The sequence below is a fragment of the Phoenix dactylifera genome, chromosome 9 (genome assembly GCF_051530095.1).
Source record: "Phoenix dactylifera cultivar Ajwa chromosome 9, Ajwa_hap1_PhDact_Kaust_v1.1, whole genome shotgun sequence".
Lineage (NCBI taxonomy): Eukaryota > Viridiplantae > Streptophyta > Magnoliopsida > Arecales > Arecaceae > Phoenix > Phoenix dactylifera.
The window spans coordinates 5777815-5797424 of record NC_143198.1 but is presented as its reverse complement, the minus strand read 5'-3'; the positions used below and the strand labels follow the sequence as shown (position 1 = coordinate 5797424).

At 39.2% G+C, this 19610-nt stretch overlaps 2 protein-coding genes across 3 annotated transcripts; both read left to right on the top strand.

Annotated features, from left to right (window-relative positions):
• The first annotated feature begins 3742 nt into the window (after positions 1 to 3742).
• Positions 3743 to 10998, top strand: LOC103705412 (uncharacterized protein At4g15545-like). Of its 2 annotated transcripts, none has more exons than XM_008789116.6 (10): positions 3743 to 4449; positions 4551 to 4619; positions 8464 to 8517; positions 8695 to 8758; positions 8895 to 8972; positions 9050 to 9307; positions 9886 to 9931; positions 10016 to 10094; positions 10207 to 10337; positions 10701 to 10998. In XM_008789116.6, exons 1-9 carry the CDS (start codon positions 4159 to 4161, stop codon positions 10297 to 10299), a joined length of 1032 nt encoding a protein of 343 aa, XP_008787338.3. In that variant the 5' UTR covers positions 3743 to 4158; the 3' UTR covers positions 10300 to 10337; positions 10701 to 10998. The 2 variants fall into 2 exon arrangements, with proteins under 2 accessions (XP_008787338.3, XP_008787337.3); XM_008789115.6 differs by having other exon boundaries at positions 3937 to 4449; positions 8692 to 8758.
• Positions 10999 to 12514: 1516 nt separating this feature from the next.
• On the top strand, positions 12515 to 14469 carry PSAF (photosystem I subunit F). Its single transcript, XM_008789153.5, has 2 exons — positions 12515 to 13320; positions 14290 to 14469. The coding sequence occupies exon 1, from the start codon at positions 12594 to 12596 to the stop codon at positions 13296 to 13298; it is 705 nt and encodes a 234-aa protein (XP_008787375.4). The 5' UTR covers positions 12515 to 12593; the 3' UTR covers positions 13299 to 13320; positions 14290 to 14469.
• The last annotated feature ends 5141 nt before the right edge of the window (positions 14470 to 19610 follow it).

The following is a 19610-nucleotide window of genomic DNA, read 5'->3' as shown; positions in this document are numbered from 1 at the left end:
TCCCTTTTCGGCAGCTGGGCATCATGCTATCGAAGAGAAGAGAAGGCTGCCATCGTGGAGATGACCTCAACTCTAAAGACTCAAAAATAGTTGAGAAGGGTGGCAAGAGAAAAGGAGGCCTTAGTTGGTCAGCAGCTAAAGAAAAACCTATCTAGTCTAACACAAATAGGAGAAATTATTCTTTACACTGTATGCACTACTCAGCTATACATGCCACCAATCACAATTGCTCGTTTGATGGCTGTTGTGATTCACCAATGGGACTCATAAGAATGAGCTGTTGTGATTGGTGGCGGGTGCTTGGCCATATGGAGCATGTGGTATAGGGAATAATTTCTCTACAATCTGTCCCTCCCAGGTCAAGGAATTGTGCAACTCATGTTGTAATTATCTGTACATAATCTTTCCAATAAAATCTGGGTGGAGTATATCTTCCCACTTTAATCAAAGAACAATTAACGCATGATGGGAAGAGATACAGGTGGTCCGAGCGAAAAGTGGACTGGAGATTTAAGGGTGTACGAAGGAAAAGGAATGAAAAACTAAAATCTCTGCCTCCCAGTTGAGGCCCACCCCTTGTCTCTTCATCTCTGAGATCTTGGAATCAGCAGAGGGCTTTATCTTTAAGATTGGATTGAAATCATGGCGAGCACCTTTGTATCTTCAAATCCTCGACCTATGCACGTGGCCTTTGTAGCCAAGAAAAATAAGGGTTCAGATTTTGGTGTTGGATACTTTATCAGTATGATATATTTTTATACTAAAATAGCTTTTTAATTATTTTTTTATTTTTTAATCTTAGTATGTGTTATTGTGGATTGGTATGTTTTGGTACAGATCGGTATGTACTTTTATATGCTTTGGTATAGGTCGATCCACTTTGGTATGGGCGGTGCGAAATTTATACCAACTTGAAGTTAAATTTTGTATTTGATTTCTTTTCTTACCCATATCAAGCGGTACAACAGATCATAGTTCATATTGTACCTCTCATGCAAAAGAATAATCACTTTCCTCGGTGATGTCAACCATTGGATCGTTGATCTATGCATATGAAAGGAAGAAAAGTTAGGAGTGCTTTGAGACCCATGCGAGATGAAATTTGGAGGTTGACGTCGCGAAAAAAGAATTATTATTTTTTTTGTGAGGAAGATACCAGCCAAACCGAGTCTCATACAACTTCCACCTCACTACCTTATATTAAATTTATATAAAACCTTGTCCTTCTTCAACCCACCTGGATACCTATTAAACAAAAAGGAAAGAAAAAACTCTACCCTCTCCAAAATTCAATAAAATTCAAAAAATATACAAAATTATATAAATATCTTGCAATTTTTTTAAAAAAGTTAACTAGAAATATTAAAATTATCTAAGTATGTTAAATATTTCTATATATGTTAAAGTTATCTAAATATGTTAGAAATATGTTTAGAAATATCTAAAATTATTTTAGAAAAATACGATAATAGAAAGGCATCCATTTATAGTCTCCACACTGACATTATTTTAGAAAAAAAATATTTATCCTCATGCATAAATTACTTTATGCAGTACAAAAAATTTAGGAGATATTTGAAGAGAAAAAATATTTATCCCTATGTATAAATTAATTTAAGAAAGTGCAAGAATTTTAGAAAATATTTGAAGCTAAATATGTTAAAATTATCTAAGTATCTTGAGTGTATCTATATATTTTCAAGTTATCTAAGTATATTGAAAATATATTAAGAAATATCTAAAGTTGTTTCAAAAATATACAATAATAGAAAGACATCCATTTGTAGTCTCTATGTAAAAATTATTTATCCCCATACATAAATTACCTTATGAAGTGCAGAAATTTTAGAAAATATTTAAAGCCATCCATTTAGAATGCATTTAGAAAATATCACCATGCATTGGAATCTTTTTAATTATTTGAAGCCATCTATTCAAAAATTTCTTAGAGAAAGAGAATTATTTTAGGAAGCTTGCTCCAAATCTCTTATGATTTAATTTTTATCAAGCACTATTTAGGAAATGCACAAATTATTTTAGGAATGTAGAAATGTTAGAAAATATTTGAATCTATCCATTTAGAGTTCATGTATACCGGAAGTTGTTCGAAATATCATCAAGTATTAGGCACTTCTTATTATTTTAGGAAGAAAAGTTATGATAAAAAATTATTTGAAGCCATTCGTTTAAAAATTTCTTAGAGGTAAAATTTATTTCAACAAGCCTGCTTCTTATTTATTTTAGAAAATATTTTCTTTCACCTATAAATTTCTTAATTAATTTAGAAAATACAAAAAGCTTATTAATTATTTTAAAAAATGCAGAAACTCTTCTTAGTTATTTTTTTACGAATATCTTTTGTAATGTGAAAAAATTCTCAAAAGAATATATGCCAATTGGGCAAAATTTTCTTAGTCATTTTAGGAAACATATAAACTCCTATTAATCATTTTACAAAATTTAGAAACTCTTCTTAATTATTATTTGACTAGCCCTATTTAAATTTGCCATAAGAAAAAATCTCAAAAAAATCTCCTTCCAATCGATGTTGAGACGATCGAAGGGATTGGAAGTATTAGAGTGTCGATCAGTGTCATGGAATGGTCATTAATTATTTATACATTCCACTTATAATTTAACTTACTAGGTTTATAGTATATAATACACTTACTTACATTTGATATGTTTAGTTAAAGCATGCTTGGAAAGAGTATTGTTTTAGATGCACTTTACGTATTTTCAAAGAAAAAAAACTGGTTAGATTAGTTTCATAAAATTACTTTATATTTTCCGGGCTCTGAGAATAACATGATTTAAATTATTCTCATATTCTATATGTTATTAGTAAGTTGAAAGGTATGTATTAATTAAATCAATGGGATAAAAAAAGTTGATATTGAAAATGTAAACAAATAATTACAGACTATAAAATGATAATTTTTAATTTGTTATACGAACATCACAACAGTTACCAAAAAATTCATATAACAATTGAAATAAATATATGTTACATTCACAATTTGTTTAATATAATATAATAATTATATATAACAAAAAGGAAATAGATAAAATAAATATAATTTTAATTTATTATAAAAAATATATTTAATATCATATATGATAATTTTATGTTTATAATTTAGTTTTAAGTCAATCATAAACCCATCAATACATCTATGGTCTTGAAATTTAGTATATTCTATATTCTAGCTTATACATATTAATTTACTATATGAATTCATGTAATGGCTATTAAAATATCATAATGGCATCACGATGGTTTAGATAAGTCTATATAATATTTTAAATTAATTTATTATACTACTATTTTATATTTTAATTTAAAAATAAATAATAATCATATTCTTGCATCGGGCAGCTTATTCGCCTCATAACATACTACCATGGAGTGCATATGTGAAATATTCATGTATGAATATAAAAAGTCTGCATCGATCCTAGGTTGAAAATTACTTAAATGAAATATTTTTTTTAACTTGTTCTATTTTAATCCATGAAAATAGTATAATTGAATTTATTTACTTCAAGATTGAAATAATATTTTGAAAAATAAGCAATGTTTTCTTAACAAATTAACAGGAATAAACTGTTTTACTCTGTATAATAAAATAAATTTATTCAAAAGTTTAAAAAGTAATTAGGAGTAAATTAATCCATCCGCAGTGGACTATACGTTCCGCGGCGACGGCTTGAGGGCCCAATAGTACTAATATTTCTCTAGCGTGTGATAGTATAATGCGACGTCTTGGCGAATTTGAATTTTGAGGACGGAAGCGGACTCGCTGCGCCGAACAGCGTATCCCGGGAAAGCGAAAATTCGAATTCGCTGTTCCACGGTCTCGCTAGTCCCCCGAACCTACTATCCGAGGGCGGACAGCACGAGAAAAACTGATATATTCACGCCCCCAAGATCATAAGCTACGGCTAAGCGACGATATCATCGAAGCTACCTCCACTTCCGCGTCCTTGTCGAAGCTCGAGAGAAATTTAGTGGGGGAGAGGGAGGGACTCGAGAGCGAGGCAGCGCGGGAAGCGGATTCGTTCCCGAAAAGATTGAAATCAAAACCCCCATTGAGCCTTCGCTAGGGTTCTGATCTTTCGATTCGGAGCTAGGGTTAGGGTTTTACGGCGGCGGAGATGACGCAGAGCGGCACCGGGGGGTACGGGGGCGGGGCGGACTTCCATCTCCCGGCCGAGATCCTGGCGGTGATCCCGACGGACCCTTACGAGCAGCTGGACCTGGCGAGGAAGGTAACCTCCATGGCGATCGCCTCCCGGGTGTCGAAGCTGGATTTGGAGAACGGGAAGCTGCGGGAGAAGGTGGCAGAGAAGGATCGTGTGATCGCGGAACTCCAGGACAAGCTCTCGCAGCTCGACCGGATGTTCCAGGAGGCCGATGCCAGGCTGAGAGTTTCCCTCGAGGAGAATGTGAGACCTCGAAACCTCTTTTTTGCTGCATTTGATAGTTATTTGTAGCTTGTTAATTAGGTGTGAAGAAAAAAAGGATTCTTTTTGATGTTTTTGATTAGATTAAGCTGTCAAAGGAGCGCGATTCGCTGGCCCAGACATCGAAGAAGTTAGCTCGTGATCTGGCAAAGGTGCGATCCTCTCTTCTTTCCTCTTTTTTCTCCTTTTTCTTTAATCCAACTGTTTCTAGTGAAGTTGCTTTAATAGTTTACGCGTGCAATTCTAGTAGTTCTTGATGTTTGGTTGGCGTGCTGCTAAATGTTTTAGCTAATACACATAATTTAGTTTTGAATATCTGATGCCCTGCTCCATCAAAGGAATTGGCCTATTGCTGCTTAAATCAGGAACATATGTGATAGAAAAATCCTATCTTTTTACTGAAGCAACACATTTGTGAATTCTGTGGGGAATCTGAATTTGTTCACTCTCTTGTTGTAGAATTGCGCTAGATTTATCCATATTTTCATTCAGGATCGTGATGATGGAAGCAATGGATACCGATTTTTGGTAGTAAAAGGGGAAGGAGGTGAGCATGAATTAGCTATACCTGCATGAATTGAAAAGGGAAAAATGACTTAATGCACTATAAATAAATTAGCTATACCTGCCTGTTTTGGGCCATGGAAGGGGACAAAATGTTGTTTATGGGGCAGAAAGGCAAAGCTTAAAACCTTTGTAACAATATAGAGTAAATAATCTTAGTTTGAGACTTTTCTTGCACCATTTTAGTTGATATATGTTTGACTAGGGCTTGAACACTGGATTGTTCATGTTGAAGTCATATTCTTTTGCTTCAAACTAAAGATTTGATTAAACTTGATGCCATATTGTAAGAGGATCTTCGGTAAAGGATGGCATCTTTTTCTTAACTCCTATTCACCAGGTCACTGTGCACCATATCAGGTGGTGTGGCGCTAGAAAGGACAAGCTTAGTTCTTTTTACTCCTGCAAAGATTAGTAAATAGCTTGTAATGTCTTCTTCATCTTTACTGGAAATGGCAGCCTTGAATACTCCATAGTGATGAGCTCATCTTGAAGAATAAGTTAGCTACATTTAATGCATCTGCTATCATCCTGTATGGTATGAAATGTGCCCGTTTGGTGAATCTTTCAAGAACAATACAATGAAGAATCTTGTCAGGTTTCAAAACAAAAACAATGCTTAAATCTTGCCAGGGTTCTTGTGATGCTAGTAACAGAGGGTCTAGGAACAATTCTCTGGAGGGAAAATTATTAGAATTCTGAAATCATGTGCAGGTTTTGCCAAATGATTGGAAAGATTTTGGATGGTTAAAAATTAATAAAACAAAAAAATGTGAATAAAAACTTATAAAATACTTTTATATATCCACACATGTTTAAACAAGCATGCAAGATGTAAGAACAATGAATAATGACACCACCACCACCACCACATAATACAACAGCAACAACATGTGACAATACTGCTGATTTGTACTCTGTGAGTGTTTCTTCAATAGCTTGTTTTCTTTACCATGATTAAGTCACTTGTGAATTGTTGAATGGTTTTAAATTAGTCTGTTTAGTTTATTACTTAAGAGAATTGGTTGGAGAATCATATGCTCAATGAAAAATTCATGAATAATCCAAGAATTTTTTCTGATAATTAGGAGAGGCTTGCTATCATGACAAATTTTCGACATAAAATCCTATGTCCAAATCCATGACTAAGATCATTTCTTTGATTGACTTTGATTTTGTAGAACCGTCTACTGATTTTTCTACGGAGTTCTAGAATACAAATCATTACAAAATTGAAAATTGTGAGACTTCATTTGCTTGATTTTGTTTGCACCCCAGTCATTTTGTTGGCATGATTCAATCAATGCCCTAACTAAGAGTTTAAACAAACATGCTAGTCAAGTCTTCTAGTCTGGGTACCAGACCATGTACTTGGAGCTTATTGAAATGGGTTGGATTGGCATGGTACACCCCTATACCGACATATGGTATGCTGCTGGAGGCAGGACAGAGGCAGTACCATGTGTCATTACTGTATGGTATGAAGCCCTTGTACCATATTGATACCTTATATGCCTGCTATCGGGTGGTATGGGTCGGTACAGAAAATCTTGCATTGATTTTGATCAATTATTAAAAGTGAAATGTGAAGCACATCTACATTATTGCTGTTATTCTATGCTACAAAGAGGACCTTCTTCTTCTTTTTTTTTTGGGCTAAATTGTAGTCCACATAGATCCTACAATTGGAAGAAGAAATCTGTACAGCTTGTTCACATCAGCTTCCATATTGTCCTCTTACATTTTTACTCTAGTTGTATTCAATAAATATGGAGCTAGCCGCAACTAATATATTTTGTTGGCTTGCTACAATCACCTTGATAGCCACCAACAACCAGTGTCTTAAAAGAATTTTTAAAAAGCTGTATATTTTCATTGCCTCAACTTTTACAAATATAGCTTGCGTAGTTATAAGAAAGGATAAAATCTTGCAAAACTAAAATGGATTTTCCTTGCCCGCTTTTGTGGAGAATTTAAAACGAGAGATATTGGATTATCCAAAAATATGATGCTTGGTGCTTCTTTGGTTAGGAACATGACATGTTGGATGTTTCTTATATTCACCTTTTGTCTTTAATCTTTATTATTAATGACATAACAGATCGTACTTTTAGTTCATTTATGGTTTGAGGTGTTGGATGTTTTCTTCAATAAGAAAGTTTCTTTTGGTTGGCTGAAGTCAGTTTTGATATTTCCTAATTAATCATGGGCTTGATGAGAGTTCATTGGTGTGCATTTTTTCTCATCGGTAGTGGCAAATTAGGTCATTGTCTCTAAGATTTCTTGAAAAAGGGAGGATTTCTCTGTCTCATGTTAGACATTGATGCTTGTTTTCAGACGATGAAGAAGTTTTTGCAAATGAACTTACAGTTCTCAACAACCTATGTGGAAGTCTTGAAGGAGAAGTACCTGACTGAAAATGGCTAGTAAATTCTTAGATGTTATTAAAACTTAAAAGGATTTAGGTTCATAGGTCAATGATATACAATCATGTTTGCTATTTTCATTAGGTTTAATACAAGAACACCTGCACATGGTGACAAAAAGACAAAAAACATCTTCAGTAGAAGCTTCCTTCATCAGGTTAGAAAGATGCAATCTTAAGATTAGTGCAGACTGCTTGGTGAGTCGTAGTTGACCTTCCTTTTAATGAACTTTGTTTCTTTTAGAAAATTTTGTGTTATGCTGTTTACTGTAATTGGGAACCAATGAATTTCTTTTGAGTGGCCTCTTAATAGTTTTTACAGAGAATGCCGTCTGAGATAATAATTTGATCTTCAAATAGAAATATAGAATACAAGAACATTCTCTACTTGGTTCAATTAAGTTTAATTACTTTTCAATTGTAAAACCAAATCTCCTTGACATAAGATTCTGAGGGTCTAAAAAAGAATATATATGGAATAGCTTATCGTATGAAAATGATTAGCTTTGCATACTCAGGGTTAAGGAAATGGTCTGTGGAGAGTATGTGGCACAACTGTTAAAAATGAAGATTGGCTGAAAGAAGTTGCACCAAAATCATCTGCATCCAAACTGGCAGAGTATTGCTTACATGATGCAAGTGGTCATTCTTGAACAGAAATGTGATGTCACCGATGCAATAGGTTCTTAATTGATTGACATGTCAGAATATTGGACTAATGGCCTGTTAGTGGTAACGTGTCCAGTAAGTGTTGTATCTTTTGTCCTTTCCAGTCTTATTTTACAATGTAACCTAAGTTTCTGGCAAGCCTATTGTTATAGCATAAGAAATTATGTCATGATATGGGCTATGCCTAACGACTTGAGGCAAGTTATATATTAATTTTGATGCAACTTATTTTATGCCAGCTGTATGCTTCATTAAATACTATCCATTTTTATCTGGAATTGTCATGTTCTATATCAATTTCTTCATTAGAAAGTTTAAGACACTATTTCCTTTGGCAGTTGGAAACATTCAAGAGGCATTTGATGCAGTCACTGAATGATAATAATTCATCTGTAAGTTCATCCAACCATTTGCAATTAAAACTCCTGATGCATACTCTTCAGAAGCTTTCTGTCACAGAATCCTCCCCATTCTCATTGAAACTCTAATATCCTAATGAATTAAGATGATTTCATTTTCTTTTGCTTTTCTTTTCTTTTAATATTGTTTCCTTTTGCTCTGCTTAGCAGTCACAAGAAACCGTTGACATAAGGACCTACGATCAGTCAGTTGCCAAAGCATCTTCTTGGAAAGGTTTTTATTTTTGGCTTGGGAACCCTTCTTTTAACTGTTTGTGTTGCCCCATTGAAGTCTTTCTTATTTCACCAAAAAAAAAAAAGATCTATTCTTATTGTTGTTTGTGTGCATGACTACTTTCATACTTATGCAGAAGATGAAGGGACCCTTAGCCGCCCTGCATCAAATTTAATAAGTGTATCTGCAGAAATGGGAAATATGATTCAAGATGGTACATCTATAGCCTTATATTTTATGATCATTGTCAGAATGACTTGTTGTTGATGAAATTGAGCTATCTTGTTACAGCGACGAAACCAGCTGGATCGAAATTTTTCATCTCTCCGCAAATGACCCCACATCTAACTCCAACTGCTACACCAAAAATACAGTCAACTAGTGGGTCCCCTAGACAACATTCTACTGCAGGATCGCCAAAATTGACGTCTGGTGTGACTTCACCATCAAAACCTCGCTTTGAAGGGCACATTGCAATGTCACCATGGTATCCATCAAGCCAGCAGTCCTCAGCAGCTAGCTCTCCTCCTCGCGGACGCTCTATGCCAGGTTTAAGATTACCAGCGAAATTCATGGTGTAGATTTTCTTTTGGTTACTGTCTTGGATCGAAATGGGTCAATGCTAGAATTACACACTCTAATGTTAGAAGATTAGGGGAGAACAGCTTTGAAACATGAAAAGCTGGAAAATTTAACAATTATCAGTAATTTTAAGATATTTTAAAATTAATTACTATTATTATGGTATTCTTGTATACTCTAGATAGGTAGTTAATATTCTTAAAAGGTAATAACAATATTTTTAAATAAAATTCACAAAGTAGTAGCTAAATGCATAAAAAATGTAGAATAATGGATGATGGCAATATATGCCCAATATATATTGATAATACCAAATATTTTTGGTCTAGTTTATCTTTTTCAGATAAATTCATGGGGTTTTATGTGAGTCAATGACCATCATTTGAAGCTAATCTGCCTTTCGCCTGAAACAGGCTGAAACCGCTTCGAAACAGTCAACTCATTTTACTATTCCATTTTGCTCTTATAGATATGGATATTTAACATGCATCATTTACAATACCAAGCTTATGATAAATTACTTCATATGCGGTTCAAATTTTCAGGACGCACTCCCCGTATTGATGGAAAGGAATTCTTCCGTCAAGCTAGGTCAGTGTGTGCTTCTGGACATGCTATAGTGGATTACCTAATGCCAATTTGTTATAAGGCTATTCCAATGCTTGTGCATTTCAGGAGCCGACTCTCGTATGAGCAGTTTGGTGCATTTTTAGCGAACATCAAGGAGCTCAATGCTCACAAACAGTCACGGGAAGTAAGTAGTTGCATCCTTTGCCAGCTTGCAGATCACTCCTTATGTGAGAAATATCCTTACCTGTCAAGTTAGTGGTAAGATGATTTGTCACATGCCCTCTACTGACTTGCAGGAAACTCTAAAAAAAGCAGAAGAGATATTTGGTAGAGATAACAAGGATCTATACGTATCTTTTCAAAGCTTGCTTAATCGTAGCCTGCGTTAGAGTTTCTCTTGGGAGACAGATTTGGTAACATCAAACTGGTGCTCTCTCTCTCTCTCTCTCTTTCTCTCTGAGATGCGCGTACACACACAAAAACCATATGCTAGATGTTATGTCCTTGAGACTAATTCCAACAGGAGTGATGAAAAGTTATTTCATGCTTCCTGTATTTACTCATTTGTTTACTTTTTTTTTTGTGTGTGTGTGTTTTTGAGGAATGTCTTTACTCATTTGTTGATCGAGTTATGAAGTCATTTTAGATCCTGCTGCCTTTTCACATAATTATTAATTTTCATCGGACAAGGCTTTCCTATTCGGTGCAAAATCTAATTGCCATTTTTCAAAATTCATAGGCCATATATGAGAAGTTAACACTCATTAGCATTTGGTGTTTTTGTTGACAGCTACCAGAATTCGATTCTGTTCTCCACAAAGGTTGTCCACTGAGTTCAGTTCCATTTAGCTCTGCAGAGATGTCAAGAAGTTCAAGGAAAAAGGTGCTGTTTGATGCAATTTTGGCTGTTAATGCCAAAACCTTTGAAAGTTGTGGGCATGACATGGTTAACTAGAGCAAGTTTCATCCTATCTGTCTTGTTGAATGGTCTTGTTGTTGGATTTTTTTCAAGGAAAAATATTGTAGTTGTGAACTCCATTGCTAGCTTCTCAATGAAAATATATGGTGGCTTTCTAGCTATTTTCAAATTTTGTGAGCTGTATATATGCTATTTGACCAAGCATTCTGATGATTATTTAACTTCTAAGAGATGGCGCCAGCAGTCTTGAGGGTATGAAAAATTGAAAATGTCTCTTATCGGTCTATTGGTGTGGACTACCCAGTTCCTGGAGCAGGCTGCTCTGTTTGTTTTTTATTCTTGAAACATTGACCACTGGTTCTGCTGTTAGCCTGCCTGCTAAACAAATTTATTTTCACCTATGATCAAACGTAAACAAGTCTTACTCCAATACTTTGGAGTTTATATTTTTTTCCCCCCTTTTCTGTACATATAATTCCCATCCTTCTGCATCTCTTCTAAGCTTGTCTCAATTCAGTGGCGATACATATGTACCCTCTTGGTTTGTAATTTTTGTGAGTCTATTCAATTAGCAGGCTTTTCTTTTAACTCTTAATTTGTTTCTTTTAACCAGCCTGTATGAAACTCTGTTATCATTTGTTGTTAAAAGATTATAATACAACAAAATTGCAGAAAATTCAGGGGAATAATTTCATGATGTTGAACATTGTTAGTTGATTGCATATCTAGTTATATCTAGTTATAGAGTGAGCAATTGAGTCATATCCCTATTGATACGAAAATTTTTTAGATGAGAAAAGCAGCACTTTCAATTCATACAATTAGTTTTACATGATGGATCAAATATGCTAAAGAGCAAACAATTGTAGACCTAAGAGGACATTTACAATCACTTATTTACATTGATTTTGTGATATGTTCTTGAATTTTATATGAAACAACACACGTTTTTCACTCTTGTTTTTAGTCATCAAGATTTTACATTGAGGTTTCATTGTGTCTGTGATGTATATATCCTTGGATCCTGCAGTTTCCTTTAGAAGTTCTGATTCAATGTATGAATGAATCCATCTGCCCCATTGCCCATTTTGCCCTTTTACGATTTACCATGTCATTTCTCTTCATTTTTTATTACATCTGTCTATGGGGTATTTTTATTATATAAATACATCACCTCTACAACCATCAAGATAGAGATGTCAATGTTTAATCTGTTCGACCCATTTAACTTGCTTTAACCTATCATAGGTCAAGTTATTTTGTCTGGATAATTAAGAATTATCAAATTTATATTTGAATTTTTGACATGTTTAATAAAAAAATTAAATTGAGATTGATAGATTTTTTAACGCATCCGAGATGTTCTATATCTAGTCCGACTTGATTCAATTGCCAACGTCTCAAAGTCATGCAGCCGGAGGGAATCTGAATCCTTCATAAGATACTACATACATAATATAGAACAAAGTTTAGGAACTTACAATCAATCAAATGCAGATAACATGGTGTCTGTGGATTGACCGTTCACCACAGCCATGAGGGCTGAGAGAATCTCAGGTACCCACCCACACCACACGCCCTCAGCCTATCACCACCCGCCACCTCAGCCCTTCACTCCTCCCATCTTATCCCTCCCCTACCCACCCAAATCCTTTCCCTCCATCTTATCCCCCCCTCCCCTTCTTCCCTTCTTCTTGAACAAATCTGAAACAAGAGCAGAGAGAGAGAGAGAGAGAGAGAGAGAGAGAGAGAGAGAGGAGCAAAATGGCCAGTCTCACCTCCATCCACTCCACCACCCTCTCCAACTCATTCACCTCGAAACCCCGACTCGCCCGTCTCCACTCCAAACCCCGGCTCTCCATCTCCTGTTCTTCCTCTCAAACCCAAGAAAACCAAGACGTCTCCTCGTCTCTCAAGACCTTCTCCGCCGCCGTGGCTCTATCCTCGATCCTCCTCTCCTCTGCCGCAGCGCCGCCGCCGGCTGTCGCCGACATCGCCGGGCTGACCCCGTGCAAGGAGTCCAAGGCCTTCGCGAAGCGGGAGAAGCAGTCGCTCAAGAAGCTGGAGACGTCCCTCAAAAAGTACGCGCCGGACTCCGCCCCGGCCCTCGCCATCAAGGCCACCATGGAGAAGACCAAGCGCCGGTTCGAGAACTACGGCAAGTTCGGCCTCCTCTGCGGCTCCGACGGCCTTCCCCACCTCATCGTCAGCGGCGATCAGCGCCACTGGGGCGAGTTCATCACCCCGGGCCTCCTATTCCTCTACATCGCTGGATGGATCGGGTGGGTTGGCCGGAGCTACTTGATTGCCATCAGGGACGAGAAGAAGCCCGCGCAGAAGGAGATCATCATCGATGTTCCCCTCGCCAATCGCCTCGTCTGGAGGGGCTTCATCTGGCCGGTGGCTGCCTACAGGGAGCTCGTCAATGGAGATCTCGTCGTCGACGACGCCGATGTCACCGTCGTCTGAGGCCGCAGCCGCTGGAATGGAGGTCAGATACTGAGCTTCCAGTTTTGGTACCCATTATTGCCAATTATCTGCAGGTTTTGCTTTTATTTTGAGGTTTCTTTGTCAAAGATAGGATTTTTATTGTCCTTCTTCTGGTAAATATCATCAAAGATGGTTTTTTTGTTTGTTTTCTGAGGTTTGGTTCTGCTTCTCTATAGGCTGAATTATCAAAAAATGGCATTTTTTTTTTCACTTACTTCTTCTGAATCCTTTTTATTGTAACTTGTGTCCAAATTTTTTCGTTAAGATCTTTTTGATGAAAAGTACTTGAGATCAGTTTGTATTACATAATGGATATTATTGTTTAGGCATCAAAGATTAAATTTTGTTGGCCCCCTACTTGATAGTGATGAATCTTTTCCTTTGATATCTGAAATTAAATGGTGATTCTGCTTTCTGTTTGTTTTCTGTTTCTGCAAGTTTTATTGCTTGAAAGTTTCTAATTGGTTTTGGGTAATATTTGTTTGAGCACCGTATAAATATAGTTTTGTAATTTTTCAAGGATTTTATTATTGGTCTCCTCATCATTCTTTCAAATTTAGAGACTTTAGGTTTTATTTTTATTTCTTCGCAAGTAATTCAATCTTTCAAGGATTTTAAGTTTTCTGCATGGGTTAAGATGTCAATGGTTTGCTTTGTTTATAAAATCTTCTCCCTTCCTTTGTAGAATCTTCAGGACTAGAATTCAGCTCTATAACCTTCGGCAATTTTGATGGAGAAAGGCTTTTAATAATGATAATGTTTTGCTTTGTTTGGTTTTACTTTTTGCAAGTGCTAGCCTAAATCATTCGTTCAGGTATCCTCTTCCCATTTATTTCTACCATTAGTTTTCTCAGTGATTTTAAAGAAAGGGTGCAAGCTCTTCCAGGGTCTGTCTTTATTATGTGTATTTTTACAGTTTAACAAGTCGCTGGCTATAATTAATTGCGTCTCTTCTGCTCTAATGTTGCAGTTGGGTATCCAAGGAAGGGGAAGGCATTCTCTCTGGGTTTTATCACAGGAACAAGCCTTTATGGGAAAAGTTTGTTTTGAATTTAAGATTTGTATTTGTACTCTGAGTCTGTAATTTCATATATCTTCTGTAACTTTATATATCTCATGAAGCCAACTAATCACTATTTTACTCTTGTAATCATTCTCTAGCAAACCTCAGGATTTGTTTGTTTATAATTCATCTGTATATAGTTAGAAAGCTGCATCGGCGATTACTTTATAAGTTACTTAGCTTGGTACCAAAGTATTATCATGCTTGGATTCACCCTCCCTTGGAGAGCATTATGTTGGTTGTGCATCATGAGAAGCAATTGTAATGGAGAATATTGGACTAAAATATGATGCTCTTTTCCTTATGGAGCAGAATGTTAGAGATCTTGAAGACCTACGAATATAAAATGGTGAGGGCGTTTCTTTATCATAATTCAGCTTCGAAGATGAGAATAGAGTAGGTGAAAGTGAAACTTCAGATGGAAGTAGCACATCGAGATTTCAAGACAGTCAATTTTGGAGGGCTCTGCCTAGAAACCAATAGAGAAATCTGCCGTATGAATCAAACTCTACATTCCAAGGACAAGGCTTGGTTATGTTTATGTTATAGTGGAGAGCTAAGGTAGATGATGAAGTATGTGAGTACTATTGCATTAAGCTATGTAAGTAATTACAGTTCCATTACCTTAGCATGCTAATCCATGCACTGATGTCCAAATTTAAGTTCATCCGAAATGATATTACAAGGATGGAAATGATAAGGCATGCTAATAAGAAAGGTCAATACCATTGTGAGAGAGGAAAGGCAATGGAGATTTTAAGAAGACCAAAGGAGATGACTCTTTGCTAGTGGTGAGCATACGAGAGCAGAGGGGAATGGGGAAGGAGAAAATAGGGTCTAGAGGGCACGCAGTTTTGGAGGAAAGAAGAATAGATGGAGATGGCAAGGGGTATGAACATGATGACCATGGTAGCTTTGCTCCTTCAGAGTGGAGATATGTGGAGGTGAAGCTTTAATGTGGGAATAGAAGAACAGGTGATTTAGGAAGAGAGAAAAATGGAGTTTCACTTCTAATTTGGTGGGTAAAACAATCCTTTAAAATAAAAATAGGGTATCGCCCTTTTTTGTTTGAGTGATGGCTAAGAGCAATGAGATCTAGATTATGCCACATAGAGGTGGGGTCTTGAAAGTTGAAACCAGCTTCAATCTTAATGTCAGCCCAAACACTTGATGTAAAAGCAATATAATAATGAAAATTGTGCAATTTGAATGGGAAAGAATCTATATACCATTGATTCTGATTGTTTATTTGAAAATCTAAAACTCAAGTCCATAATATAATGTAAACAATAAATGTTTTTTATTTCTTTGAGAGAAAAGAGAGCAACATATGAAAGCTGAAATTCCAACTTTTGCAAAATCAAATAATATGCTGATAAATTGGGAAAAAAAATCAAACCATATTGCATTCACAAAGAATTCTTTTCATTTGTGGATTTGTAACTATGTATATGATGGCAAAGGTGGTGCGGATACCAGTGCCAGGTCAGCCATCACTCGAGTCTACGGTTGCTACAGAGCTTAGCCAGTTCACAAGGTCTAGTTATTTTGGATTAATTTTATGTTATTTTTTTTATTTTATGGACTTGTTTGCATATTGTTATTCTAGCACTTTATGGGATTGTTTTTCTTGTAGGGGTATTTCGTTAATTTTGTGACCCTATATATATGGGTTCATGTTCGTGTTTAGAGTTTTAGATGGATGAATGATGAATGAAAATTAGTCTCCTTTCTTTTAAAAGCCCTAGTGTGAAACCATGGCCAGAGCCAGGTGAGAAGCTTGGCTCTTCTTCCTCCCCTTCCTCTTCTCCTCTTCTTCCTTCTTTCCTCTTCCCTCTTCCCTCTCCACGAGCTTTGCCTTCGTTGCCAAAGCTCCGCGATCTTCGCTCACAACCGTACAAGGAGCCACCGCCAAATGCAGAGTCTGTCATCAACAAACACCATTTGCTGTGGGCTGTGGCCATCCTGTGGGCCTCAGGCTTCACAGAGGAAAGACACAAAAAAAAACAAAAGAGTAGAAGAAGACGGGGTTTGGACGCCCCGTCCAAAGCTCCTCTTGTTCGACTGAGGTGGGGTTCCTCGCTTCCCTGGCCTCGGCCAGAACCCAAACCGGCAGCACCCGAGGAAGAAGGCCGGCGATCAGGCGCGAGAAGAAGAAGAATACGCCCGATCTTGAGCGACCTGACGCCCCTGTTTTTCGGCTGCAGTTCACTTGGTGTAATAACCAGTCCGGATGAGCCAGAGTGTGGGAGCGGCTTGATAGGGCTGTTGCTTCCACTGACTGGCTCATCAGATTTTCCTCCTACAGGTTTAGTCATCTACCTCGGATTGCTTCAGACCACTGTCCTTTATTGATTTTGATGGTATCGGGTTCTAGTCACCAGTACCCCTTTCGCTTCGAGAAGGTTTGGTTGTCTTTCTCTCAATCCTGGAACATTGTCCGAGGAGCTTGGAGTTTGTCGGTTCGCGGTGACGCCATGCAGAGGGTTTCACGCCAATTGGAGTTGACTAAGCGACGGCTACGGCGTTGGAACCGTGAGGTAGTGGTTGATATCTTTAGAAAGTTGGAGGATGTGGAGGCTGCGATTGCTGACCTTCAAAGAAGAGAAGATCAGGTGGGCACGCTCCCCGAGGCCGACATGATGAGCCTTTGGGGATTTCTCGCTACTCACCACTCGATCCTGCGTCAACATGAGATCTTCTGGAGACAAAAAAGCAGAATTCAGTGGGTCAGAGAGGGTGACCGGAATACTAGTTACTTTCACCGGTCTACGGTTATCAGAAGGCAGAGAAATATGATTCGATCCTTGCGGGATGAGCAAGGCCACCGGGTGGAGGGCGATTCATCGATTAGCCATATCCTACTCGATTTCTTTCGCTCTCGTTGGACGGAGGATAGTGGGTCTAACGCTGCCGGCTAGCTCCCGAGGGCTGATTCCCAAATTGGTGCGGCTGAGAATGCATTGTTGGTTCGACCGGTGACGGAGGGGGAGGTGCGCCAGGCAATCTGGGCACTGGGTGAGGATAGGGCTCCTGGTCCAGATGGCTTCCCACCTTTCTTCTTTCGGAGATACTGGGGTATCGTCCGGATTGCAGTGGTGGAAGCGGTCTTGTGTTTTTTCAGTCGGGCAGGGATGCCTGATGACTGGAAGGCCACATTTGTCACGCTTATACCAAAACGTCAGGACGCGGCCGAGCTGAGCTACTTTAGGCCGATCAGTTTGTGCACAACTTTATACAAAGTTGTGGCAAGAATACTGATGGATCGTATGAAGCCCTTCCTCTCTGGCATTATCTGTCAGGAGCAGGGTGCTTTTGTGAGAGGTAGGAGTATTTTCGATAACGTTTTGGTGGCCCAAGAGATGATGTGAGATCTTTGACGGGCCTCGAAGCGGCGAAGCCTGATGGCTGTCAAGCTGAATATGGAACGAGCTTATGATAGAATCAGGTGGAGTTTTCTTAGGCTAGACTTGGAAAGTCTGGGTTTCTATGAGACCTGGATTGGGTGGGTTCTGGGGTGTGTCCGGGAACCGAGGTTTTCTATCTTGGTCAATGGCTCTCCATCCCCATTTTTCAGATCTACTATGGAGCTTCGGCAGGGATGCCTGTTATCTTCGTACTTGTTCATCATTTGTTCTGATGTCTTGTCTCGGTCGTTGCGGGCTGCGTGCGCCGCCGGAGAGCTGGAGGCTTACGTCCCAGCTCCAGGGGCCCAGCCGATATCACATTTATTTTTTGCCGATGACTGCCTCCTCCTGACTCAGGCTCGCGTAGCGGATGCTCAGGCTATTAGGAGGGTTTTGGCCACCTACTGCATTGTATCCGGTCAGAGAGTGAATGCCCAGAAATCCGCCATCTCTTTCAGCCCGAGTACGTCACTTGGTGTTCGACGGGAGATTCGGAGGATTCTGGAGTTGCTCGAGCAGGATGGGACCTGGACCTATCTGGGTGTTCCAATCTCAGGTAGGAGATTGCGAGTTTTCGAGTGTACCGGGCTGGTGCAACGGGTCCAGAGCAGGCTAGAGGGTTGGCGGGCAGCGTCTCTGTCTATGATGGGTAGAGTAACGCTGATTCGATCTGTATTGGGCTCCATGCCCATCTATCTTATGGCAAATACGGTGGTGCCAAGGTCAGTTCTATTGAAGATCGAGCGACTTCTTCGGGGCTTCTTATGGGGCTCACATGGAGGGGGCCGTGGGGTGCACCTGGTGGCATGGGAGAGTATCTGCTTCTCTTTCAGGGAGGGTGGTCTAGGGGTGTTGTCTCTCCTGGAGAGACGAGAATTGCTCCTTGCCCGGCATGGTTCCCGCTTCATCCTGGAGCCGCAGGGGTTTTGGAGCCGGATCATGACTGTCCGTTGTGGGGGGCAGGCCTAGAGGGCTGGGCCCGAGGAGGGTGGAGATGTTCCTTTCTATGGCGTGAGATAGCGAGGTACTTGTCTATGGTGTCGAGTCACGCCCGATGGCTGATAGGCGACGGGCGTAGCATCAATGTGGCCGGAGACCCATAGGTCGATGGCCTTCCTCTGCATCTTTGGCCGACTATGGTTAGTGTCGAGGCTGGGGAGGGTCTACATGTCTGTGATCTCATGACCCTCCGGGTGGCCGGCTGGGATGAGATTTGATTGGCCCGTTTCTTCAGGGAACATCTGGCGGAGCGGGTCCGCTCCCTCTCTTTACCACGGAGTGGTGGACCAGATGTATGAGTGTGGAGTTTCTCGACCAGATCCAGGGCTAGGATGGGCGATCTCTCCCGCATTCTTAGGCGGGAGTACGAGCTTGGCCCGGATTGTGCTTGGATCTGGCGATTGGGACTCCACCCGAGGGTCGCGTTGTTCTTCTGGAAGGTGGTCTGGGACCGTCTTCCTACGAGAGCTGTACTTGGAGGTTGAGGTGTGAGGATCCCATTGGAGTGTGGGGTTTGTGGTGTGGTCGAGACGGTGGACCATGCGCTGTTTCGGTGCACATGGGCTAGGGGTACTTGGCGTGTGACAGGGGTCCCATAGGTGGTGTGGAGTTGTAGGGACCTATTCTTACAGGCCATGCGTCAGGGCTCGGAGTCCCCGGTGTTTCGTCAGGAGGTTGTTCGAGCGAGCTGCACTGCCTACCAGATCTGGCTGGTCAGGAATGCTCGTACTTACGGCGAACGACGTATGTCGCCGAGATTTGTGGTCGAGAATGCCCGCGTTCAGGCGGCAGAGCTGTGTTACACCATCCCTGTTGGAGGGA

What these genes read in the sequence shown, in the direction of transcription:
- LOC103705412 (XM_008789115.6), top strand. Translation starts at nt 4,159, where the DNA reads ATGACGCAGAGCGGCACCGGGGGGTACGGGGGCGGGGCGGACTTCCAT. An exon ending in CAAAGCATCTTCTTGGAAAG is followed by an intron (nt 8,759 to 8,894) that starts GTTTTTATTTTT and finishes ATACTTATGCAG; the next exon opens with AAGATGAAGGGACCCTTAGC. An exon ending in CTCACAAACAGTCACGGGAA is followed by an intron (nt 10,095 to 10,206) that starts GTAAGTAGTTGC and finishes ACTGACTTGCAG; the next exon opens with GAAACTCTAAAAAAAGCAGA.
- PSAF (XM_008789153.5), top strand. Translation starts at nt 12,594, where the DNA reads ATGGCCAGTCTCACCTCCATCCACTCCACCACCCTCTCCAACTCATTC.